We start from the raw sequence: 19,905 nt of genomic DNA, 5'->3' as shown, positions 1-19,905 counted from the left end.
TTTTAAATTAAATTTTTCTCAGGAAATAGTCTGCCAAAATGCCCTCTCGTGCATGTCAAATTGTCTCATAATTTCCTCTCGTGCGCATTCGCGCACTCGAGAAAATTAAATTATCGCCAATTTGACATGCACTCGGGACATTAATATTGACAATTGCCGGCAAAAGACTGTAACTAATGATGGAATACTTGAAGGATATCAAAAGGTTTGGAAATTATTCTTCTATATTTATTTAGAAAATTCCATTACATGAAGTTATTGCATGCATCTAAAACATTATTAAGAACAATAAGTTTCATTCTAGTACAAGAATTCTTCATAGATGCGGGTACAAAAAATAAGTCCTTTGAAAGTTAATATTAGGCCAAAATGTGTGTAGGGCAATTTGAACAGACAAAAGAATTTAGATTTGTTGAAAAACCAAGAGGTTCTCGCAATAAAACATTTAATTGACAAAAATTTGATATAAACCTAAACAGAAATCGAAATATTAACAAGTTACGTTACTTTATGAAAGAGGTGACGTATTTGAAGGTGACGTGTTTTACAAAACGAAGTTGAAAAATGGAAGATGTGCAAAAAATATAGAAATCGCAGAGCTATTTAGCTTACTATACAGGAAAATAATCCGATCAACTGTGCTGTATGGAAAAGAAGAATAGTGGCCATTGGCACAGATCGTTGCGTAGAAGAGGGAAAGAGATTGTGGATAGTGGAGCAAAGATAAGAGTAGCTATGACGGTAAAGAGATTCGATTACTCTGATATAATATTCAGTCGTTCAATATCGATAAAAATAGATATAGTAAGTGCAAAAATGTGTCAAAATACATCTGCTATCATGTACTTAAATCTAATGTGCCGTCCAACTTCCGTTTAACAGTAATTCAGAACGACTTTAGAGGGGTTAAAGCAGAAGATTGGAGCTACAGAAGAAGAATAAATTCGGATGTAAGGAAATTGCCAGGATGGTAAAAGTTTATATTATGTTGAAAGAATATTTTACACAAGATGAACAGAAACTCATAGATAAAGAAGAGGTATTTTAAGAAAAAGATATTTCTATTTGTCATCAGAAGCCTCAAAAATTCCTGGACGAGTTCCATAGCTCTCGAAATAAATCTAATCCAACTTACAAGCATACTTTAAGGGTTCAAAATAAATTGGGGATATTAGTCAGTGCGTCTACTTGAAAAAATATGCAATCATTACTGGAAAGAACTTATTTCTTCACTCAATAAAGTGACCGGAAACTGCAAAATTGAATTTACTTTCATAGTTTATTTTTGTCAAGTCTATGTGTTTTCTCATGCAATGCAAAATAGAATAGAAATTGACGAAATAATGCCAAAAACTTTCTATTTGTAATTTCTAATCACATTTTCTTCAGTTGAATTGAGGATACGCTAATGGTAAATGCAATTTTCAAATGATTTATATAATAACGAATGATGGAAATAAATTTTTGAGAAAACTCCTTCCGGATTTCTGACACTTTTAATTAATACTTGTAATAGTACCATTATATAAACACAATCTATCATTCATATCCAAGGTTATATATGAGTTATAATGGGATAAAATATAAATAGTGGATATACCCAATACTAACAATGCCAATGGTTAATTAAAAAGATTAGTACAAGTTATATAAATAGCAGAGAAAATAAGCACCTACATTGTTACTTATATTTTCAATACAGTTGTTGGTAATAGATTTTTTGGGATGATTTGTAAAAGCTTATTATTTTTGTTAGCTGCCTTGGCAATGGTGGTTGCGCTCACCGATGAAGAACAATTCGCCGAATTTAAGGTGATTTTTTAAATTTTATTATTACTTCTACTTTTTTTTAATTTCATTTTACTTTTAATTTAGTCTACCAAGCTCTTTTTACTTTGTATTTTTATTCTTCTTTTTATATACATTTTCTTTTCTCTTCATGTAATCAAATTATATAACATTTGATTTGTTGTTTGTGCGCTTCGACTATTTTTCTTAATTTTCATCAGAATTTTTGATTCAGAGTAGTTTTTGATATGTTTCCGTAGATTAGATAGAAAATTGTATACAGTAAGACATTACATTACAGTGGCTCCTAACTTTTTTAGAATCACGGCCCCTTTTCTATATTTCAATAAATATAATGGTAAAGATTCTCTTTCTTTAGAGTAATATTATTTTTTAATGTTCCAACAAAGCCACATGTCATCTTGGTCTTTAATTCATCTCTGGCTTCTGACTTTTGCGCAGAAGGTAAACGGTTTAGGTAAACTAAACAGTTTACCTTAAGTCTCTGAAGACGATAACAGTGCTTTTAGTATGAATATCACCAACGGTTCCAGAAATTTCAACTTAGTTAATACATAATAGTCTCGAAAGTTCAATTTTACAAAAAAGTATTAACAAATAGCAGTAATATTTTAAATGAAATATGAGTGAAACATGGTACACCAATATTCATGTTTTTTTCTGAAATGATTCACAGAGTGAAGTGGCATTTCCAAAAATTTGTCCCGCTCCTACGTAGGTTGGTAACATTCAAAGTTCTATGAAATGGATTTTCGCTAAGTAACGCTGTTTCTTGTCCTTTGAGCTCTAGGGAATATCTTTGAATTTCGGATTGAAGGATTTCAAGGTAGTTAGAAATTACCTCTCTTAAATGAACTTCTCGTTTACGAGTCTTCAATTTTAATGCATACAAAATAATGAATATTTCGATATTTACATTGTAGCTTTGAAGCGAAAATGGATTCTATCTATGATATGAATAATTTGCGCTACCTTGAACTGTTAACATGAAATATCATATGAGAAAATTGTTTTTCCGATTCAATAATTATCATCAGAATATATCATGAAGTCATATTTCCAATGATTATTTAATCTAATTCGACTGCCTAGGTTTATATTGCTTATTTTTTACCATTTCCTCAAAATTAAAATTGCGCTAGGAAACGGCGGAGGATCTCGTAGTTGACAATTCAAAAGAGATGTTCCTGCCTTCCAGCGTACATTTCTTAAATTATGAATGAAAGCACCATCTACCTGAAAATAACAAGCTGTTTCAACCAATTAAAAAATGATCTTAAACCCAGTGATAATAGTCTAATAAATTATTTTTTTTTAACAGGGCTCTCGTTAGTTGATCATCCCTTAGAGCTTTCTCAATACTAAATTTATGCTCTTTTTCATAAAGTTTTGGAGCCTTTTGGACTATTTCTAACTCTCCTCTAATATACAGGGTGAGCCGGGAGGAGCGCACCAAACCTTAGGAGTGTATTATACACGTGAAAATAATGTAAAAAAAACTCATATGTTCTTATCCAATTTTCATTTGTTTTCAAGTTATAACATATTAACAAATAAACAAATATCACATAAACATTTTCTTAATCATAGCGTTCTTTCAATAAACGTTCACAAACACCGTCATTGACTTCTACACATTTTCTGCTTGGTGAGGTCCAAATATTGCTTGACCTAACGAGCGACATGTGCAGGAGCTCCATCGTGCTGATAGTACATCTGCATTCTAATATTTACAGGAACATCCTCTAGTAGGCTTTGTAATTCATTTTGTAAAAAATTTAGGTAGTTGTCTCCTATGAGACGATTCTCCAAAATGAAAGGACCAATTAAATAACTGTCAACCATACCACACCACACGTTTACAGAAAACCGATGTTGAAAATTGCTTTCGACTGTTGCGTGGGGATTTTCGTCCGACCATACATGATAGTTACCTATTGAGTGGCAATTCTCCGTGAGCTAGTAGTTGCATCTTCTTCTACTAGATACAGAATATTTTTTACTTCTACTAAACCTTGTCGAGTAGCGCGTTCAGATGATATGTTAGCACTGGGAACCTTACCAGTCTCGCACAATTTGTTAAAAACTCTAATAAATACGTTTTTATCAGAATATCTTTGGTGTGGAAAACGTTGACGATATTCTTCAGCAGCAGCTGTAGAATTTCCATTACAGAAACCATAAACAAACACCATATTTGCATATTCTAAATTTGAATAAGTATCTGGCATTTTGCAACACTAACAATCACATTAATTCGAAATTAAACGTTCAGTTACTGTACACTGAACACTGACAAACGTCGGAATTATCAAATGCCTTTGAGCCTCGAACATGACATACTTTGAAAATGTTAAAATTCAGATATAAGTGGAAAGCTAGATGAACATTTTTAATTACTCCATAACTTGAAAACAATTGAAAATCGGATAAGAACATATGAGTTTTTTTTACATTATTTTCACGTGAATAATATACGACTTCTTCAATGTATATCACCCGAAATAATGAGTAACGAAAGTAAATATAAGCGAATTATTGCATAAAATGACGTTTAACAGTATTTTACGAGGGTTGATGATGTTTAATAATACTACAATCTTCATAGAAAACCAGCAATTGCGTTTTCATGGTTGATGATATCACGTTGATAAACCAGTAACTTGGATTATTTCAATGTTTTCTCTGAAAGAAATATTACTTTATCTTCTTTGTGAAATAAAGAGCACGGAACAACCAATAGTTAGTGAATGAACTGTAGAACGAATGGGAGATTCTGAACACACTGATTACACCACCACTACGCCAATACTCACAATTACACTGTCTGACGCGCGTTTCGATAACCAAGGTAAAACTTAAATCTCTGACGACGATAATTTGTTTGCCGAAACGCGTGTTAGACAATGTAATTGTGAGTGTTTGTGTAGTGGTGGTATAAACAGTGTGTTCAGTATGAATATTACTAACGGTTCCAGAAATTCTTAGAAGTGGGAGATTAGTTCGAAAGTCTACTGTCGAATTAGTGATTCTTTCATCGACTGTTTGTCGATTACACTTATCACTGTATCATGTTGTCTTCAGTGATGAATCGGCCTTTCACATTAGTGAACACTCATATTGTGCGGATCTGGGGCTCAGAAAATGTTTTCTGTATCAAATCCCGGCGGAAGAATGGATTTTTCTTTTTTTGGTGAAGCAACTGTAGCTGGTACTTCTTATCTTAATACTTGATTTTCCATTGGTAACAAGCATATTTACACGATCTTTGGATTGGTCGCAAGGATCCTTATGATAGAGCTTGTAGATTTTTCGTTATGTGAGTTTCCTCCAGAATCGTTTGCATGTGCCTCAGAAACTAGCTCACATTACGGAATTAACAAACAGTTTTATGTAATAAATATTTTGAATCGTTAAAACTCCAATATTCTTTTATCTATTAATTTGAATTTGAGAATAAAATATTATAAAACAATCCATACTGTACTATGGAGGTGTCCGCAACAAGTGTTATAGCACGATTAGGAATGGCAGGAAATTGTCATAAGCTTACTCAACATAAAGATTTCATTCCATTGAATATATAAGTCAAATCTTGAATTCTTATCGTATAAAGCAGAATGATATATAGAACCAAATTGGTTCTTAAGATATTAATGTTATCCTATCTCTCAAACAAATATTTATTGGACAAAACAAATTTCAAATAACCATCTTTGAAACAGGTATCGAGTTAGTTGAATGAATATAAAATTAGATTTAGTCACAAAAGTTATAAGACATCATCAAAATATTATATATATTCATCAGATTCTCACAGCATTCAAATCTGTAATCAGTGTCATATTGAATTAACTCATAAATATTGCTTTTTTAAAAATATTTGATGCTTAAGACTTTCCAATATCCAAATCTCTAGACATTAGAGAATTTCCATACTGTGTGGATCATCTATCGTTGTTGAAATTACATCTCGATGAATATTTGCAAGTGTAGATCTATATTGTTGCGGTACATATTTAACTCTTATTTGTATTTTCTTTCTATTAGGTTGAGATATACGTTAATGATCTATGAGCATTTCATCAAATGAGTTGTATACCTCATTCTGTTGCCAATACCAATTATCATCAAAATTCTCTTCCACGAATAAAGGAAAATAGCTATAAATTACGTATTTAATTCAGTTATTAGGATTACTTATGGAAGTGGATAGATATTTGTCCCAAATTTTTGGATCAACTGATTTATTTATGAAAACTTATCCTAACACAACACTAATTGTTTATCGACCTAATAATGAATGAAAATTTGAAATTTTCAAATAGGGAACCTCTTAGCTCCCAGAATTTCTTTGGCTTCATTCTCAATCTAGTAGAAGTGTGAGTTGGCAATCACTAAATACTTCCTTGATCTATGGTATAAGTAAAGGCGAACTCATTATTATTGACAAAAATTTACAAACACCTTTATTCGTTTGAAAAACTTACCTTAAAATCTGAATGAATTCTGTCACAGTAGTAATAATTTTCTGAAATACTTTGCTAGGGGACAACACTTTAATTTTTGAGAGCAGCTATGATTCGAGTGTGGTACATTTTATATAATATATATATATATATATATATATATATATATATATATATATATATATATTAATACTTCACATACACATGTATATATACTTGTTTTTAGAAAGAGTTTGAAAAAACCTACGACACTCCAGAAGAAGAAGAAAAGCGTTTTAAAATATTCCAAGAAAATTTGAGGTTTATAGAAGAAAACAATAAGAAATACGATAAAGGGGAAGTAAGTAGCCGATTGGATATTACCCCATTCACTGATCTATCTGCTGATGAGTGGTCACATAGAAACCATGAGTTATCTCCATTACCTATTGCCTTGGACAAATAGCCTTCTTTTCAGTGGTTTGATGTGCTATATAACCTAATAATTTGTTAAAAATTGTAGTAGATTTTGAATAATGTTACCTTAATGGCTTGAATAAATGTTGAAATTCAATATACCAATTATTTCATGTCTGCAGTGTATTTATCGGCATCTACATGATTAATTTAAGCCGATTCTTAATTTCGAAAACATTTTGGATTAGGGGACGCAAATACAAAATTGTCTGAAGCCGCATGCCTGTGTTATGTCAATTTTCATATGAAATATTTCCTAAAATAAGTACCCGAAAGAAAATACGAAAAAGCAGCGGAAATTTGATTCTTTCTAAGGTGTTTTAAAGAAAAACAAATTTTCTATTATTCGCTTTTATGATCATTGAATATTTTTCTTAAATAAGGTAAAAAAGGTGTCTGTATAAAATCTATGACAAGAAGAAGTCCTTTCCCTGACCTAGCATTATTACTAGTAAAACTTAATCATGTATAAAATACCTACATTCCTAATCGAACATCAACAGTTTTCATCAAAAATTGCTAACGAGGCGCACATAGATCGTTTTTCAGGATTTAGGCGGCCAAAATTATTTTATGCGATATTTATATTACAAAATAGTTACATAAAAAGAATTCTGTGTTTGGAATAACTTATCGAAATTATTTGTTGGTGCACGGTGGTTAGGCACCTACTTGTGATTTTTTATCAAAAAATATTTTATTCGGGATCGTAGTTGATTTCAAAGTGTTTTTTAATATTATATTGAAAATACATATGACATACTCACGGCTTTCCTCAAGGAGGGACAGCTGTCTACGTTTTAGTAATACTTTTAGGTATGTATTATTAAATAAAATAAAGTTTATTTTGTTCTAATAAGTAAGTACATATATTATATTATTAAAAGGATCTTTACATTCGTTATATACAATATTAAATTTACATAAGCTAAATAGATAATCACTAAAAATAATCAATCATACATTGGGGACTTATTCATCTACATTTAAATTTTCACCGCTTTCATCAATTTCCATTGGTCGGTTTGGCTCAGCAGGAATTAATAGCTGCATTGTCTCAGGCAAAAATAATTTTGAAGCGGTTTTTTTGGTCTTTCTCATGGAACTAATAAATGGTTCGGATGTTAATAGTAACCTATGATAAATTTCTAAGTTGCATTCTTCCCTCGAAAACTTGCGAGCAAAGTTTAGGCGATAAGATCTAAAATGTTTATTGCGGGCGTCATCAGCTTCTTCCGAAAGTTGCCCTATCGGCAACAACGAATTTTTTATTATTGAAGCTCCATGAATTAAGACCTTATGTATCGTTGGAGTCATAAGATGCCAGCCATATAACTCAACATATAGTTTCGCAGTTTCCATGGCGTATTTATCATATTTTGCTTCGTCAATCTTATGGCCACTTGATATGGCTTCTAATATCACTTTTAATCTAATAATCAAGTCATAACTTATTCCAGTGATTTCTGCAGCCAATTCAGGGTTCTCGAAGAATCTTCTGCTGATATTTCCATCGTTTGTGCTTCCGAAGTTACTTTTTGGCATATCGACTAAGAAACCTGTCTCCTCTCTAAATCTTTGCTGAATATCAAGTTTCTTCTGCTTTTCTAGATTTTTTTCTTCTTCGGTTCGTCTCTCGCGATATATTTTCACGAGGAATTTATATGCTAAATGCAGCACACTTTCGAATATCCGGATTCTTGCATGTAATACGGAAAGGCCAAATTCAAGAGCTTCAGGGCATACATCATTTTTTTTGTTAAATCATTAAAATCTTTTGATGTAGCTCCACATATATAACATCTGCTGGTCGATTTGGTGTCTGTAGCTGCATTGCAGACCTTTCCGTCAACCATAGTCAATTTAAAACTATGTTAAAAAAAATTCTCTCCAATGAGGTCAACTCTCGTCAAGTTTAATGAGTTTGCACTATTCTTTACATAATTGATTTCTTCTTTTGTGATGTCCGTAGATTCTTTTACGAATCTAAATCTTATTGGACGGCAATATCTAGGTGAAGATGGAGTTGGATTTTGCCACACGATTTTACTTTTATCCTCACCACAAACAGTTCGTAGAGGCATAAATGAGCTTATAAAAATATTAGCATCAGATTCATCTTCATTTGAGAGTCTTTGTTTAAACTTGTTGAGAGCCGTCACAACCCCATTTGTAGATTATCAGTAAAGAGTTCCTTTCAACGGCATCAAGTGTGAGTAAGACTTCTTCTAAGAAGAGGGATAATCTGGTTACAGTGTGATCCAACAAAGATTGTAGGTTTCCTTCCGCAGGTAGACGTCACTCGTAATGACTCCTTGGTTGGGTAGCAATCTTCTTTGGCCTTCAATAATAATTCATAATGTGGATAGAATCTTTTGTTCGTTGCTCGAATAATTTCGTACTGTCTTATGGTCAAATCGGCTTCAACAAACATTGTCAGTGCTTGCAGAGGAGTAAGGGGCTCTATTTCTTTAGACTTTGAATGTCCGTTTTTACAATCACTGGCGCAGAAGAATTTGTAATGTCTTTTAAAACAGTAGACGCGTTTCTTTTTCCTTCTGTTTGTAAAATTACTTGTGCCGCGTGAACAATTAATTCTTCGTCGTAAGATGCGCGGACTCCTTCAGTTCTTCCTCTCTTTGTTCTTTCGCTAGATTCGGTAAAAGATTTGGTAGGTCGTCCTGGCCTTTGTTGCGTGTCTACGGGGATCTCAAATGTTCCTTCCAAGCAAGAATTATTGGCCGCCAAAAAGTTTTCAAGTATTCTATGCGCCCGAGACCACCTCTTTATCAAATCACATTTAAAATACGAAAACTTCTTTTTTATCACATCACTTTATGTTCTTCTGTGTCCCCGTAACACTCGAGTAAATAATTTTCTAAATATTTAATTTTTTCATTTATCGATAATGAATGTTGCTCGTTCATTTTATCGAAGAGGTATTTACGAGTCAACATTTACACCCCCGAGCAGCCAGGTGAACCTATAACAATAAAAAAATAATATTAACACAAAAACATAAAATCCGATTTTTTCATATTTTTGTCAAAAAAATTTCAAACTCATTTATTTTTAAAACTAGCAAAAACTATCAGCTGTTTTTAAGCAGTTTTCTTTATAAGACTTTATACTACTTTATACTATATAATGAAATCAAAAATGTAAGTCGGAAAGGTGCGAAAGTAAAGTTTTTTTTCGATTGAAATTGAAAACATTTCTAAAAAAGGGTATTATTGACGGCTCATTAAGTCATTTATTGGCAATATATTTAATACAATTTCATATTAATTTAATAAAGGCTTACTTGTATTATTGGTATCCATCACTTAAACAAGCAAATATGACACGACACATAAAATATTCACCCAAGAAAATGATATACGAAAAGGGCGTCAAGAACTTTCACGTGCAGTAAGTGCGACAATCAAGTTTCGACTAGTAATGCAGCGCGCTCGCGAAGTCTAGGGATGTGAGTGGGGTTGGCTATTGTTCGTCAGGTAGTCTACTATTCCAGGAAAAAAATTGTTTGTCATTAGTCGATTATTGGAATTTCGACTTATGGCCGCCTAATTCCTAGAAATCTACGTATGTGAGGCGTTGAGTCGATGAAGAAGATTTGAAAATGACTATATTGAATTTAGATACTCGTCCTTTGAATGTTCAATAATATATTCAGTTTAGATATACATACCAATATCAACACTGACCATTGTGCATTCTGTAATTATTATTTATTTATAAACATTCATTTTAAAATCAGTCATTCAGTCATTAAATTTTTCCTGGTACTTAATTTGGAACGTTATTAGTATGTCAAAATATAATGTGTTAAATATTATCGGTGGCATTTTGTGAAAACAGCAATTTACCATTAATTCAAGGTTGTTTGAATTTTATTATTATATACCAGAGATCTTCCTAGATTCCACCTATAAAAATATAAAGTGATTCTGAAATTATTTAGTTGAGTTTATGTATTCACCTTGTCCACAAAATTTTCTTTTTATACTTAAAAATGTTCATTAAATATTTCCTAATGTGTGCAGTTATAATGGTAGCATATGGTTTAACTGATGAAGAAGAATTTGCTAATTTCAAGGTAAGTTTGTGCAATTACTTCTAAAGAATGTTTACTATTTACTATTTCTCGCGTAATCCGTCATATGTGTTATTGTTTAATGTCAATTAATAGAGAATTCTTTCAATTCCATTGAAGGTTAACGCCGCCGAATTACAATACATCTAAGACAGGCGGTAGATACCATATGAAACTATATAGAAAATAGAAAAAAGGAATAAGACAATGATCCGTTCTAATCCCATTATTTTTTCTATCAATTACGGAAGAAATAGCTGAACAATGGAGCAAAGAAGAAAAAATAAGAAAGAGTAAACAAAATAATGTCCACATACTCAGCTCTGTACCGAGTATTTTTCAACTAACAAGAGATAACGAAACGTACAAAAACGAAAATTTACCCATGCTGATCTATGGTTGAGAATGGGTGCTAATCAAAAGTTTGAAGTAGCACATAACAACGTGGTAGGTGGAAAGTATTGAAAAAATAACAGGAGTAACGAGATTAAATAAAAAGCCGATACAAATTGACGTGAATTAAATGTGAGTACGGTACAAAAAAAACCGAACAACAACAGTTAAGAAGATGTGGATACTTGTGAGAATGAAGAAGGGTAGAACAGTTGAAGTGATATTGGAAACGGAAATAAACAAAAAGAAGAGGAGAGTTAGGCCCAAAGGAAATGGAATACAGAAATAACTGAAGGACCGAAGTTATAAACATTTTTTGCGTTCCTTGAAATAGCGAGGTTCTAGAAACAGATGATTTGGTGTTTCTTTCTACCCCTCTGGATTCATTTGTCAGCTTTTGCTAGGGAGGAGGCAGTACTTTATATTTTCATGAGTAACTAGAAACTTGAAATAGGTAGCTCAATATCAATCAAAATGAATCACTATTTATTTTGATTTCCAATAATTTCAAGGTTAAATTCCACACATTCTTCAATATCAAATATTTCTGTTTGAGAGATGCTTATTGAGAATTTTAACGATAACGATTATTTTATGTGATTTGTGTTCACTAATTCTTCATCATTTTCAGAATAAGTTCCAGAAAATATACTCAACTCCAGAGGAAGAGCAGCAAAGGTTTAGAATTTTCCAATCTAACTTGAGATACATTAAAGAACAAAACCAAAAATTCGCGAATGGAGAAGTGAGCTCGTCCGTTGGTATCAATCAATTCGCTGATCTTTCGTCAAATGAATGGGCAAACAGAAATCATGGATTAAAACCTTTACAATAATCTACTTAATTTTCCCAGAATATTTATGGAATAAAATTTAAATACATTATACTTTTATTAATTTTAACATTATACTTTGTTTAATTTTAACATTTAGAATAGAAAGATACATAATACTAATTCTTGATCTTCTTGATTGATATTGTAAAATTTTAAAATTATTAGAAGTTTTTACATAATTTGTAAATATGAGAAATTTATAGTGTTCCACACGATTTAAAACGGAATCAAGATAAGTAAAGCTGTCAAAATTTATAATTATACGCATGTAAACAAAGTAAATAAAAATCATTTTCTAGTTACGTAAAAGTGCTTATGTGATAATTATATGCAGCAGTGTTGTACGAAAACAAAAGTTTCATAAAGGCAACCAGTGGTTAGTAGAGAATAGCAGAGACAATTATATCCCTTCAAAATATTCGTGTATTTTTAAAAAAATCTCATCTTTGACGATTATGCATTATTGAAATTGATATGACATTTTGTAAACTTTAATCCTCATTAGCGCCGCTAGTGACAAATTCAAGTGAATGAGTGAATTTCAAATAAATATTCAACAATGGTCCTTTGTTAACCGCAGAAACCACAGAAAATGGAACGTCACGTCTGTTATGGAATCTGTTATCTTGGATAATAGTTTCCAATAAGCCCTCGATGCTTGCGGTATTTGTACTTTTTGTTTCAATAACAACAAATTATTGAAATTTTGAAAAATTTCAAACTAAAATAGTAGTTTTAAAAAAATAGGCGCCACGGTATGGTCTAGAGATATCAACTGCTTTCATCGTCAATTTTTAGTAAACGATTTGAGTGAAATCTCTTCAATCGATTCTTTCAAGATTGAATTTCGAAGTGAGACAAACCCTCTTCTTCTTAAACTAACCTACTTTATCGGTGAATTTTGTAATAGTAATAATTTTTTTCCGGATTTAACCGAGTCATTAGGAATATTTCGTATCTATTCAGACAAATCGTCTGAAATTTGAAAAAAAAAATATATACACTTGAATTAATTTATTGTAATTTGAAATATTTATGAGTAGTTTCCAAAACACAGCTTTAGACTTTTAATGATGATGTGGTCTGAGACCATGGTTACGATGGGACCATTCTTGTTCAGATAAATCGGCAAATTGGTTGATACCTGATGTGTGAGTGCTTTGGCCTGAAGCAGCTTTTTGATTTTGATCGGCGATTTTCCTCAAATTATTTTGGAAATTCTGGAAACGGATTTCTTCTTCTTCAGGTGTATAGTGTTTGTTGAAATTTTTCTGAAATAAATAAAAAAATAATAGCATTTATAGTGATTGTAGATTCTAAACTATACAATGTGCAAATGTAAAATGGAATAAAATGATGGAATAATTATCTCAGTTACCGTTATTAGCGGAATATTCCACGAAAAAAATATACAATGAGCTCTTATATTGAATATATGGAATCTATCAAAATTCTTGAACATAGGAGCACACCTCATATCACTATTAATCCCTCTTTCACAGACATAATTCAAAATCATAATAGGTACACAAAAGATGATCATAAGACAGTAGAGGTGTAAGACAATACTTGATCAACTTTTTCTATGCAATGGATCGGATTGAATTCAATCAAAATGCTTCGAAACCTTTAGCGTATTTTCGAATAGTGACTCTACAAGTGTACGAAAGTCTGGATGAATAGTTGAGTCGAAATTTCTGGAACCGTTTTCGCTACTACTACGCCAATACGCACAATAAAACTGTCTATAATTTGGTTGTCTAAACGCGCGTCAGAGAATGTAATTGTGTAATTTTGAACATCTAATGCATTTATTCAATATTAATTGAAAATGTTTTATTCACAACAATAATTCAGTTGACCTTCCTTACTTGACAATTAGACCAGGCCCTGTAGCCAAAATTTTACTAAAACCTGTCATTAAAAAATAGTAATGATTTTTGGTCTACAAGTACTTTATGAAAAAAATGTTCTGCATGCGATCGGTCATGGAAAATGGGGAAAACCACCGGAAAAACTCTAAAAATTGGAATTTTGTTAATAATGTGGAAGGGATTGAGAATGTATAGCAACAAGTATTTAGAGCTTGAAAATCCTCACGAAAAAGTTACCTACATTTTGGAGATATGGAGCCCTGAAGTAATGTTGTTCAATAACGGACCCCTGATGCGAGAGGTGAGATGCGCAAGTTTAAGTTAATTGGGTTGTAACTTTGTGAATTCGTTATCTGTATTCCAAAAAATTGCAGCATAATCGTTTATTATCTAGAGTTCCAATAAGAAATTGGAATAAGTGGAAAAAAAAAGAAAAAAATTACTAGTACTAACCAAAATGACTGAAGATGTGTTAATTTATTAATTTATGAAATGATGGTGAGTAATCTCCTGACGTACATCATCTTTATTCAATTATTCAAATATCAACATGTCGGCTCGTTAATCGTGTGAGAAATCGTCGTTGGGGATTTCAAAATAAAACTGATCTCAGATTACAAAAAAAAAATTGAAGGTCACTGCAAGCAAGAGCAGCCTCTGAAATACGGATTCTCATAATGATAAAATTTCGGGAAAGTGTACAAAAAGATGAATGTAACTTTGTTATGGCACGTTTTTAGATGCATATTCTGAAAGAGCAGGGTCTTGTGACTAGAGTGACAAATGGCCTTTTTTGGAAATCTGCATTTTGATATTTTTATGTCAAGATCAGAAAAAATGAGCAAACTAAAAAACAACATGTTTAAAAAAATGTGATTGAATTTGGCCAAAGAAAGGTAGGAATGAATGTTTTCTTTCATTTTTTCAATTTTGACCTATTTCCTGGAACAAACTCTGCTTGTCAAAATAATCCAGTCAAAAATATAAAAAATTAGTAAAATTACATTGTTTATTTATTGAACGTAATTATTTCAGCTTTGGATAACAAATAGAAACTACGTTTGACGGCAGTTTACATCTAATCAATTGCTAAAGAATTTTCCTTCAAAATCCCGTCTATTTTTTCACCCAAAAAGGAGGGAAAGAGATTTTAGTCGAGCATCACGTAAGTCAATTATACCTCATTATCTCGTAAAGGAAGCATTTTTCGGAAAAATATGTTGAGATCTTTTTTGTGCAGATGTTTCATGTTCATATACATTATATGAACATTTTCAACCCCTTCCATGCTATTGACAAAACACCAATTTTCCGGAGTTTTCCCCAGTTTCCATAGCCGCTCGCGTGCAGCACAATTTTTTTAAAGTAGTGTTTAATAACATCTTGTATAACAAAAATCATTTCTATTGGTTTTTAGTCTCAGGTTAAAATTTTTAGTTCCTGGACTAAATTCACTTTTGATGTGAAAGAAATAAATGTCACTATAACAAACCATGTGAGTTTCAGTTTTAAGATGTGTGACAACCTAAAATAATTCGAACTTGTGTTTAAAAAAACCATAACGATCTGAATACTACACCTGAATGCTTCTCTGATATTCTGCCATATAATTTCCGTATTAGGTTGTAAGAGGCTTAGGAAAATAAAACGAAAGGGGTTGACACATGATAAATAGAAGAAAAATCTCATATCTGATGAGAACTATCAAATATCGGGGTGGACTAAAGTCTACTCTGTATTTGAATGTATTGTAGCGAATTTCGGTAATGTAACAGCTTTTTATTTCTTCAATAAACTTGAAAAAAATGTTCTCTATATAGTCTATTAGATTTTGATTCTGTTATAATAAATACTCTACAAATAGTAATAGATCGAATTGAGCTTATTTTTGTTATTGGAATATTGTCATTTTTTCAATATAAAATATTTTAATCGTTAGGTATATCGGTTTTTACTTTTTCAGTATTTTTTCCGTGTTATTTAATGAATCCTATCCTATTTGAATTCAACCTTCAACTGATTGTTATCTGTGTCATCAACTGTCCTTGTATAATATTTTCTTCACTTCTACTTAAACTATTAGAAATAATAGCATCCTGTTTTCTGCCAATTTATTATTAAGTTCCATGATTTCAAGATAATAAATATGACATGTCACGTTTAAAATGAATTTTTTCAAAGTATTGAAACAGCTTTGACATTCGGTCTGAGAAAATATTTTGTGGAACATACGAATGTCAATGTAATATCCAACCAAATTAAATTCATTCCATCAATAGCTACTCGCGATAACTAAGTTAAAATAAACTAACTTTTTTGACTGGATTTCCTCCGCACCCGTTACTTTACTACACTCTTGGTTTTATTCGTATTGAACTTAATTAGTAATAGAACGATATTGAGACGGCTTCCAAAAAAATGTGATAAAATATGTAAAAAATACAATAAAAAAATTGTTGGCATCTAATAACAATTTTTCATGTCCTAAATACTGATGTACTGATGATTTTGATATAATATTAATACTTCTTTTGATTGTCACTGTCAAACTCAATATGTAATCATCTTCATTCACGACAACTTTACCATTATGACATTTCTTATAACTATCAACAAATATCTATCTCTTAACTTCAATCAAATGGTTCAAATCAAATAATAACAATAATGAATTCGAATAAAAACGAATAAGAAATTACTTCTGTCTACTTATAAAACTAAAAATGAGAAGCCATGTCAAAACAGATCTTCCCATATTTCAATGAACATAAAAACGAAGAAAATCAGTTATGAATGAACCTAGTGACTTTCAACCAATCTAGGAGTCTGGTGCAATATTGGTAAGCTGTAGTCTCAAATCTGAGCGTTCTTTGATTTTCGAACAATCTCCTAGTTGTTTCAAAATGTTTTTAAATACTCTTTTCCTACCATAAAAACCTTAAAAATAAGTTAACGGAGGCGGTTAACGAATCGTGATTAGATTCAGCTAGACTTGGCAGTATTGACTTTAGCACCGATTATCATTTTTCTGCTATACCCAGCTTTTTTTTGTATTATTCTTAACCAGTGGAGATCCAGACACATCGGAGAAGATGAAGGTTCGTGCGAAAAATATTTCTTTATCATGAATTATTAACAATAACTTTCAAAAGTGTCTTTCACAAACTACTGCCATTATATCTCAAAAACATGTCAATTAATTCGTTTCAAATTTACACATATTCAGTACTTATATAACTACAAGCTTAAGTGAAATAAATGTGGATATGTAATATTGAATCCGGGTAGTAGTTAATAAATAATGTGCATGTACTCAATGTTGACCACCCCTGACCTATTTTGTGAATAAAAAAATATTTAGAATCCCGTAACTGATTATATACAGAGACATGACGTTGAAAGGTGCCAAGAGTAGAAGCCCGAGAGAGTCACATCTCAGTATCAAAATGGATCATGTCGAGAAATTCTCGGTGGTCACATACTTTGGAAGAGTTTGGAAGAGTTGACCCAACAATTTACAAAGATTTGTTGAATGCAATAGGAAAATTTACAGTATCAGATGCCATAGTGATTAGGTGGTTTTATAAATTTAAATATGATAAACTGCTGTGCATTGACAAACAAAAGTCCAAAATTACCTGTTGCAAAGATTGACGTGTGACTATTAAATGAATTGTTGAAATGTGTGGTATATAATATACTTACCGTCGAACTGAACATGAAAAAACTGTCTGTACCACGAATTTTAATAGATGAACATAAACAAACTCGTAAAGATATTTGCAATCATGTTATAACGCAGTGAAGACTAGACAAAATTTTTTTTCAAGTCTAGTAACAGTGGATGAGTCATGTATGATGTAATTACAAAGTATAGAATGGAAACGCACTCAATCACAGGCTCGCTATTGCGACAGCTGTAATAGTTCAGTTGAGCATCTAATATTTTCTTCAGATTTGTAGCTCAGTGATAACCAACTGTTTCCAAAACGTAGAGAACTTTTGTGTGGTGAACAATTTTTCGATCATTATGCTATAACATCGTCGGGAAAAATGTGTAAACTCTAATGAATAAATAATGGGCGGAGTAAAGGGATCAGCCCAGCCCTTCTAGACTGTATTCAATAGCTTTGTTGTTTCATACAACATTTTTCAATAATTCAATATTTAACGGAACAAAATAACTTTCAATTTGGTGAAAAAATCTCCATAAATGTACATGGAAATAAAACAAAAGTTGAAAATTTGATGACGAATACACATTAAAATAAATTATTACAAAATAAATAGCAGGTTTCATACTAATGCTATTTACTTTGAATACTTACCTTGAATTCTTCAAATTGTTCGCGATCAGTAGAAGCACTGACAACAACAACGACGAATAGAAATAGAACAATTTTTGAAATCATTTTGGAAATAAACATTGACGGTAAATGTTGCCTATGTCGCGTGTAATGAAAAATCAATGATTTTATAGTGAGAATTGATAAAAATATTGATAACCTACTGTCCCGTCACTTTCATTATTTCGGAAAATATAGTTATCAGCTTATCTGACTAAGGTCACTCAATTTTAAGAATTTGGTTGTGATTAAAACAAATATTTACAATTATATCTATAGTCTTCAATGTAAAATATCATACATTTTCGCAAAAATTAGTATATAAAACATTTTTAAGAAAACATTCATATGATTTTGTTTCATATTTGTTTATATTTATTGCCTCCTGGAAGTGTCCAGATTACAAAAGCCAGTTGATATTTTCAAGACTGTTAACAGTGGCGGTTCGCAGACTAATAATTAGTTTTTCGGATCTTGGTTTACTTTACGATTTTTGGGTTCAATTTTAGAGTTTTTATTATCAACGATTTACCATTTGAAATGATATTATATTAGAGTGTAGAATAATGAGAAAAAATTAGTTTGGAAGTCAGTCGATAGCTTTAGATTTAAGAATAGAGATTTACTTGTCCAATGTCAAAGGGTTATTTTAAATATGTTTAAGGGCCAGACATTGATTACAAATATTAGATGTGTGGTTTTAAACATAAAGAACTTGATAACAAAATGATTATTATGGAGTTATTTCGTATCGTCAAAATTCGATAAGACTACTGAAAAACATACTGAGGCAGATATATAGTGTATTTGGACGAAAAATTGTTTGCTACACACAACGTAGGTGAATATGGCAAGGTTCGTAATTCTTGTATCTCGACGAGAAACGCGAATTTATTCTTCATACCGGCGGGAAAGACGATTGTTTACCATTTGTATTTTCCAATCTTGATTACCACGGCGACATAAGCGTAATATTTGAAAAATGGTTCACTTATCAGGTCCTACCAAAATTCCGTCAAATTTAGTTATTGTTATGGATAACGCATCATATCATTTCCGATTATTAAACAAAATTCGCAAATCCAGTTATTCCAATTTAACAAAAGAAAGACTGTTACAACTAAAGATGAAGCAAAACCAATCTAGTAAATGTATTTGTCCCCAGCGAATGGGCATAAAAGGAAGATAATAATAATATATATGAGAAGACTGAAGAAGTACTCGAAATAATAACGAGAAAGGATATATTACTTTTAGTAAAAGACCAAGATAAAGGAAAGAAACTGAGAAGACAAATTGCAGTGACTATGAATGAAATAAAATGCAAGTCTAATGAACAAGCAAATGAGAATTCACTATCAATAAACTGGAATACGATTAATCTGGAAAATGTGACTAAAGAAAAAGTAAAATGCAGCAATAGAGAATGAGGATCAGAAGTAGAAAAACAAAATATATTAGAATGCAAATATGAAAAGGCTGACAAACAAAATTCCATAACAAATATTAACAAAGCAATTACAAGACCAATACTAAAGTAATGTAAAGATTGATTAAAATGAATAAAGACAGCAGTAAATGTAATGTAAAAGAAGAACTTGAAGGGGAAGTTGAAAACATAAATTTT

The 19,905-nt window shown here is 31.4% G+C and overlaps 3 protein-coding genes across 3 annotated transcripts; 2 read left to right on the top strand and 1 right to left on the bottom strand.

Annotated features, from left to right (window-relative positions):
* The first annotated feature begins 1,647 nt into the window (after window positions 1-1,647).
* LOC130441547 (crustapain-like) lies at window positions 1,648-6,835 on the top strand. Its single transcript, XM_056775273.1, has 2 exons — window positions 1,648-1,812; window positions 6,505-6,835. Exons 1-2 carry the CDS (start codon window positions 1,726-1,728, stop codon window positions 6,721-6,723), a joined length of 306 nt encoding a protein of 101 aa, XP_056631251.1. The 5' UTR covers window positions 1,648-1,725; the 3' UTR covers window positions 6,724-6,835.
* A 3,777-nt stretch (window positions 6,836-10,612) lies between these two features.
* LOC130441387 (cathepsin L-like proteinase) lies at window positions 10,613-12,105 on the top strand. Its single transcript, XM_056775047.1, has 2 exons — window positions 10,613-10,833; window positions 11,855-12,105. The coding sequence occupies exons 1-2, from the start codon at window positions 10,750-10,752 to the stop codon at window positions 12,056-12,058; spliced, it is 288 nt and encodes a 95-aa protein (XP_056631025.1). The 5' UTR covers window positions 10,613-10,749; the 3' UTR covers window positions 12,059-12,105.
* Window positions 12,106-13,057: 952 nt separating this feature from the next.
* On the bottom strand, window positions 13,058-18,418 carry LOC130441386 (cathepsin L-like proteinase). The gene is made up of 2 exons (XM_056775046.1): window positions 18,261-18,418; window positions 13,058-13,329 (listed from the first exon to the last, which is right to left on the bottom strand). The coding sequence occupies exons 1-2, from the start codon at window positions 18,357-18,359 to the stop codon at window positions 13,126-13,128; spliced, it is 303 nt and encodes a 100-aa protein (XP_056631024.1). The 5' UTR covers window positions 18,360-18,418; the 3' UTR covers window positions 13,058-13,125.
* Window positions 18,419-19,905: the final 1,487 nt, after the last annotated feature.

Source organism: Diorhabda sublineata, chromosome 3, assembly GCF_026230105.1.
Source record: "Diorhabda sublineata isolate icDioSubl1.1 chromosome 3, icDioSubl1.1, whole genome shotgun sequence".
NCBI classification, from domain to species: Eukaryota; Metazoa; Arthropoda; class Insecta; order Coleoptera; family Chrysomelidae; genus Diorhabda; species Diorhabda sublineata.
The sequence above is the reverse complement of the archived record's forward strand: the minus strand, read 5'-3'. Positions and strand labels throughout refer to the sequence as shown.